The sequence below is a fragment of the Trachemys scripta genome, chromosome 3 (assembly GCF_013100865.1).
Source record: "Trachemys scripta elegans isolate TJP31775 chromosome 3, CAS_Tse_1.0, whole genome shotgun sequence".
In the NCBI taxonomy this organism is placed as follows: Eukaryota; Metazoa; Chordata; order Testudines; family Emydidae; genus Trachemys; species Trachemys scripta.
This window is the reverse complement of record NC_048300.1, coordinates 49,703,676-49,711,161: the sequence shown is the minus strand read 5'-3', so window position 1 is coordinate 49,711,161 and position 7,486 is coordinate 49,703,676. Positions and strand designations below refer to the sequence as shown.

General features: G+C 45.1%; 1 protein-coding gene across 1 annotated transcript in view; it reads right to left on the bottom strand.

Annotated features, from left to right (window-relative positions):
* CNIH3 (cornichon family AMPA receptor auxiliary protein 3) overlaps positions 1 to 7,161 on the bottom strand; it is a 73,898-nt gene extending 66,737 nt beyond the window's left edge. The window contains exon 1 of the mRNA XM_034764675.1: positions 6,346 to 7,161. Within this exon, the coding sequence (XP_034620566.1) occupies positions 6,346 to 6,426 (81 nt within the window). The 5' untranslated portion in view covers positions 6,427 to 7,161. The remainder of the gene's footprint in view (positions 1 to 6,345) is intronic.
* Positions 7,162 to 7,486: the final 325 nt, after the last annotated feature.

Sequence of the window (7,486 nt, the reverse complement as noted above, 5' to 3'; positions counted from 1 at the left end):
AGGAAATGACTTTCATTCCAACGCATACTCTAATGCATTGCAAATAATTTGAACCAAGATGACTGACAATGACAACCTCTACACTAGAGAGGCCCAGGGTCAAGCTAGTTCACAAATCACATTAACAGTTTCCAGGTAAGACACGTACCCTCCAAGCCATGGCTAAAGAGATAGGTGAGGCATTATATATGACTTGCTCATATATGTCTGGTTACTAAAGTACACTGATTATCTGCAAGGAACTATTGACTTCCCTATCAGCACAGAACTTTAAGACATCCCCTTATGCTCTTTTCATCCATCTCTGAAATTAAGCTTATGCAGGTTGACAAAAATTAAAGCCAGCACTTTTAAAGGAGATTCTGGGAGTTAGCTGTCTAATAGCCATTGAATTCAAGGAGTTGAGTACCTAACTCTCTCAGATGCCTTTGAAAATCCCAGCATAAACTACTCAAAATTGAATTCCAATAAAATTAAATCTATACCAGCAAGAAAATACAGAGTTATTAATAACAAAATTATATGTATACACACTGCACCTTTCACTGGAAGATCTCAAAGCATTTTGAAGATATAAATTGACCAAGACCACATGCAGCATCCCTGAGAATTTAGTACTATTATCCACCTTTAACAGATAGGAAATTGAGGCACAGAAAGGTATAAATGACTTGCCAAGTAATCACACAGTGAGTCAGCTGCAAAGCTAGGCACAGAACACAGGATTCCTGAGTCATACCTCCTTGCTGTTATCATTCCCTATCTTCAGTTAAAACTGAAATGCCAACTTTAATCCATATCACTGTGCCAAGGTATGTAGCATTAATAACTGCCCCCATAATGTCTAGGCACAACAGGCGGGGGGGAAATACATCATAAATAATCGGTGCTGGAACTAGGGGTGCTGCCACACTCCATGGCTTGAAGGGGGTTCCATCATATACAGGGTTTACAGTTTGGTTCAATGGCTCTCAGCACCCCCACTATACAAGTTGTTCCAGCGCCACTGTCACAAATATAACTGCAAATGTATATTTGTGGTTTTAAGTCAGGCTCAGAACTATATGAATGTAATTTGTTAAGGATTAATGTTTTTCCCCTTTCCCTCCGCTCTCTTAAAAAAATATGACATTAAATATAAGGGAAAGGAATGTGGATTGTCATGCTCTCGGGTCTTATTCTCCTGCCCCAGGATACAAGTAACTCCCATTGATTTCAAAGATTGTTACTTTTGCCATGTCAGAGAACTAGGCTAATGGAGTCCAAGGCTTGTCTGGACCTAAGGTTGTAGCAAAATTCCCCGTATGCTTAGGTGCTGTTATGTTATTCTTTATGCAAGCACTGAATGAACCTTACTAGCTCTATACATATATATTCAATATTGTGAAATGAGTTTTGTCCATTAAAATTGTATTCTTAATATATTCTTACATAGTACTGAGCGCTAAATACTGTTATGCATTCACAGGACACACTCCATTAACGCCAAAGAAACATGGTGGTGTGATCTCAAAATTGTATACAATTAATTAATGTTAATAGTACAGTACTTTGCATTTTGGTTTTGTTTAATATCTTTATTAATGATCTGGAGGATGGTGTGGACTGCACTCTCAGCAAGTTTGCTGATGACACTAAACTAGGAGGCGTGGTAGATACACTAGAGGGTAGGGATCGGATACAGAGGGACCTAGACAAATTAGAGGATTGGGCCAAAAAAAACTGATGAGGTTCAACAAGGACAAGTGCAGAGTCCTGCACTTAGGACGGAAGAATCCCATGCACTGCTACAGACTAGGGATCGAATGGCTAGGTAGCAGTTCTGCAGAAAAAGACCTAGGGGTCACAGTGGACGAGAAGCTGGATATGAGTCAACAGTGTGCTCTTGTTGCCAAGAAGGCTAACGGCATTTTGGGCTGTATAAGTAGGGGCATTGCCAGCAGATCGAGGAACGTGATCGTTCCCCTTTATTCGACATTGGTGAGGCCTCATCTGGAATACTGTGTCCAGTTTTGGGCCCCACACTACAAGAAGGATGTGGAAAAATTGGAAAGAATCCAGTGGAGGGCAACAAAAATGATTAGGGGGCTGGAGCACATGACTTATGAGGAGAAGCTGAGGGAACTGGGATTGTTTAGTCTCCAGAAGAGAAGAATGAGGGGGGATTTGATAGCTGCTTTCAACTACCTGAAAGGGGGTTCCAAAGAGGATGGAGCTCGGCTGTTCTCAGTGACGGCAGATGACAGAACAAGGAGCAATGGTCTCAAGTTGCAGTGGGGGAGGTCCAGGTTGGATATTAGGAAACACTATTTCACTAGGAGGGTGGTGAAGCACTACAATGCGTTACCTAGGGAGGTGGTGGAGTCTCCTTCCTTGGAGGTTTTTAAGGCCCGGCTTGACAAAGCCCTGGCTGGGATGATTTAGTTGGGAATTGGTCCTGCTTTGAGCATGGGGGTTGGACTAGATGACCTCTTGAGGTCCCTTCCAACCCTGATAGTCTATGATTCTATGATTTATGAATTGTTACTAAGTTGTACTATAAAAAAAAGAGATTTTGAAAAAAGCCATGCTCTCCATTGATAACATAGCTTTTAATGTGACAAACCTGAAAGCATAAACATCTTTCATCTTAAAACGTTTGAAAGAGGATGGCCTCACTTATGGATGTTCAAATATAGTAATCTGAAGCGAGTGTCAAGGTTGTAGGACTTTGTATAAGGGAGTCGCATTTCAAGTGGCTGGGAATAAACATCAATTTAAGACATCTTGGGTCACAGTCAATCCAAGTGTAACTTCACTGAAATCAATGGAGTTATACCAGGGATGAATGTGTCACCTTAAGTCCTAGTAGGAACTCAAAAAGACTTAACATAGCTTAGATAAATGGTAACTAGCGGAATCCTAGTTGAGGGTAGTAGTGTAAGGACAAAGAGTAATCCTGATTTGGATAGTTGGAAAGTTGTTTAAAGGGAGCAGTAATGAGAGCTGAGATTTAGGAGGAGATAGAGTTAACTTTGATCTTTAGCAAAGAGGATGATATTGTTCTATTGGGTTAATAACTAAATCAGAAAAATCTACCAAACTATATAGCAAATGGACCAAATTCTGCTATCAGTTACACCATGCAACTCTACTGAAGTCAGCTGAGTTGCAAGAGTGCAGCTGAGAGCAGAATTGGGCCAAATATCTACATACGGAGGCTATTTCAGCTAGTAATTCAAAATAGAGGGATATATTCTAGCTTGCTACATTTTTTGCAATGTTTTACAATCCCATAGAGTATACCTTGATGGGCAAAGGTGAGTTTTTCAGTTGAGTTATCTCAATCAAATTAGGTTAACATGACTGAAAAGTCACATTAAAATGCAGGCTAACACATTTGAAGCCAGGCTCCCACCAGACAACAACACAGCCAACTAACCTGGCTTCATGAATGATAGCCTGCATCTTAATAGGATTTTTCAATCATGTTAACCCAATTGAGCTAACTGGACATATCCATACAGTCAGTGTAGACATACCAGCTTGTCATATTTTATTTATAATTATTTTTGTAATATTTGTTACATCAGACATTTATTATCTATGAGCCAAATTGCCCAACCCTTCCTTACACTGAGTAGTGCCTTACTCCATGTGAAGTCCCACTGAATTAAAAATAACTATTCAAGGAGTAAGGTACAACAAAACATAAGCAAGTGTCTCAAAATCTGGCCCTATAAGAGATCTTGAACAAGCTCTTGGAAATACTTTAGGACCTGGGTAGGTTAACCTTATGAAAAAGACATAGAGAATTTGAAAAGGACTAAGCCACTAGGGGTCTGTAAAACTTACTCTAACATCAACAGAATTTCACAGAACATGCGAACCTTTCTATAAACTATTTTAACCATCATATAGCAGGAATATAATTTTCTATTAAATTCCATAAAATGATTAAAAGAAATGTATAGAGAAGTCACCTTCTCTTCCACCTTCTCTAGTACTTTTCCACAAGAGCAGGACAGAATGTCCATAATATAAGAATTACTTTAGTACTATGTTATTCCAAATAAAAATAATTCTGAGAGGTGTGATGATTGCCATGCCACGGAGACCTGGATTTAAGTCTTGGTATTATGGGGTGCATTGACAGTATAAAATTTCAGTACTTTTCCACCACTAATTTAGCATCAGTGAAATTTCAATAGTGATAACAACAGTATCACGAGTGTAAACCGTGCACAGGATTTTTTTGAATCAATGGGTCATCTAACTAGAGAGTTCTTTCCATGCAACCAGACATTGGGAGTATTGCAGGGATGGTGCACTAAGCCCTTAAGTAGGAAAGATAATATTGACCCTTCCAGATAATTAACAGAGTTTCATCTAGATTTTGATTTACACACACTTCAAATAATTTACTTTAAATATTATATACCATTATTAGATCTCCCTCACTAGGACGCTGCAAGTATTAATGTTTCTAAAGAACTTTTAGCATCTCAGATAAAAAGTACTATGGAAGTAAAAAATAAATAAAAATAAAACAATAGCCTTTGTCAGTCTTTGTTTTTATTTTGGTTTCACAGTTCCTTTATTTTGTATTTATATTTAAATATATTCATATTTTATATAGATAAATAAATTAAATATAAAAAAAGATATTTATTTATCTTGCTTTATTCTATCTGGTCCCAATGTAGGTCTTTTTATGACATTAAGGAAATTATTAATTATTATTAATATAGCACATCTCCATCCCAAAGGCTTCTAAAACATGTAACAATTTTAAATTGACTGGCAAATTATATATAGGGATAACTATAACCCATCACTAAAACACACCCTGCCTTCCACCTCTCTCCCCCCCCCCCCGGCCCCCAATCTGTTTAACACCACACAGCTACACAGTTAGGACAGCAAATGAAGAACCCCATATCCATAACTGCTGGAAAATTAAAGAAGGTGGGAAAGGGGGCAATCTCAGGTTAAATAAATTCAACATTTTAACACAAATGCCCTCATCTATGTAACTAGTGACACATTACATTATTAAAACCGAAAAAAAATGAAACAATCTAATTTACTCTTCATTATTTATGCTCCACCATTCCGCCTTTCCTGGACAATGAAAATAACTAGCACTTTACTTCCGAGTTCTCATGTATTAGCATGATCAATGGACCCAAACCGGACACGGAGGCATTGAGCGCCCTTGATTTCCATAAAAGTCAGCGGGTGTGAGAGTGCTCAGCACTTTACAGGATCAGGCCCAGCATTCAGGGAACATGCCTTTCAAAGGCCTCCTTATTGCGATTTTTAAAAAATCCTGAGGATCTTTTTTACTGTACTGGTCTTTGGCTTCCTAAAAGCTTGTTTTATACAAACCCAACTCTAGGGGCAACTTTATCCTGAGGACCTCTAGGGTGACCAGATAGCAAGTGTGAAAAATCGGGACAAGGGGTGGGGGGTAATTTGCACCTCTATAAGAAAAAGCCCCAAATATCAGGACTGTCCCTATAAAATCGGGACATCTGGTCACCCTACCTGAGGTTGCCTCTTTAGCCGAGTTGGCTTTGGATATGAAACAAAGGTTCGCACTCCTGCTCCAGCAAGAAGTACCGGGGGGTCTTTAACAAGTGGTCGGGCCCTCGGCTTTACTGCTCAGCCAACAAAGGGCTGGCTCTGTCTCCGCTCATCTCCTGCCTTTGTAGCATCCCGGACTGTGCGCTGTAAATGACCCTTATCTTCAGCCAAAGGGTCCTACTTATCCCTGTACACTGGGCAGGTCTCTCGGCAGTGCAGCGCTGAGCGTAGACAAGTCCCGGGATTTAACTTTCCTACTCTGCAAAGCACGCGCCACTATCACCCGCCCCGCTGCTTTTTTCCTGCACCTCTAACTCCTGCAGCCTCAGTCACGCCACGTGCGCTGAGCCCGGGGCCTCAGCACTTCCACCAGCGCCCAGGCCAACAAAGGCCACGTCTCGGAGGCACGAAGGAAAACGGAGGGTGCTGTAAATTCCCATTTCCTTCAGCCCAAGGGTCCCGTATCCCTCTGCAGTTGTCACACGCTTCCTTTCTCGTCCCCCTCCCCCACCGAGGCTGGCATTTTCCAGCGTCTCGTTGTTATCGCCCCTCGACTCATCGCAGCACCGGGGGGTGGGGGGGGGAGTGGGGCTGTGGATCTGAGCTGTCTCCTGCGCTCCCAGGAGCTGAGCCGGGCCGGGACCTTGGGACCGTCTGATCTCCCTTCCCTGGAGCCAGGGGGAGCTGTGGTGGGGAGGGGGCTGCTCCTGTCCCGGGCTTTGGGGGGCTGTGGGCGGGGCGCTGTTGCAGGGCGGGGAGGGCGTGTCGGATACTCACATGCCAGATGGCGAAGAAGATGAGGGCAGCGCACAGCACCAGGGACAGCATGTAGCAAAAGGCAGCGAAAGTGAAGGCCATGGTGAGGGGAGAACCCCCCCGCCGCCCCCCAATCGGACCGAGAGGACCCCAGAGCCGCGGAGTAGAGACAACCCCAGAAATTCAAGGAGCAAGTGACGCTTCCCTGCCTCCGAGGGGAGACCCCCGCTCACTACTGGGGCGCCCCCAAGCCCAGGAGACCCGATACCCCCAAATGGAGATGGGAAAGGTTTTCATCCCCAAGGAAACGAGAGAGGGGAGACTCTCTGCCCTGCTAAACGCAGGCAGAGACCGGCTTGGGAGAGCGGGGATCGGACCTCGAGAAAGGAGACGGGGAGCAGGACAGGCGGGGAGCGGAGTTTCCCCCCCCCCCCACCCCCCAATGCCTTCCCAACGCGAGGGGGCGCTCAGCGACCCCACGGAACTAAGAGGACGGGAGGGGACCCCCAGAGCGGCCAGGGGAGCCCCCAAGGCAGATGGCGAACCCGGAGCTGAGGGGGACCCCAGCGCACAGAAGAAGCCGCCGATCTGGGTAGGCGCTCTGGGGTGGGTCCCTCTGGTCCCCCCGGATCCGGACTGCGAGCGATGCCCTCTCCTCCCGCTCCGCAGCTTTTCTCTGTTCCCCTCGGTCCCGCTCCGGCTCCGCTCCCCCGACGCTCAATCGCGCCCCCACTGGCCTCTCCCGTTATAATCCCAGACTGGGGGCGCAGGGGGACCCCCGCTCTGAGTCCCCCCGCTCAGTCCGCAGCGGCAGCTTGGAATGAAATCCTGCACCTGCTGCTGGGTGAGGAGGAGGAGGAGATGGGAGAGTCCTGGGATCTCCTCCCCTTCTCTCCTCCTCCCCCCCGCAGCCCTGCTCCTCGCACCCCGCAGCAGCACGCGCTGAGCGGGGACCTGGGCTCTCGGCATGGCCACCAGCATCCCCCCCTCCGCCGCGTGCAGATCTCTGGAGTTTTCATAAATCCCCAGGAAATCACGTGCGTCCTGTAGGCTGCTGATTTTTCCATGATTCCTTGCTGCTCCTCTATCCCCCTTCTATCCCCTTCCCCCGTGTCTCTTCACTTCCAGGCTACTTCAGACTGTGGCAATCTGCATGAGGAAT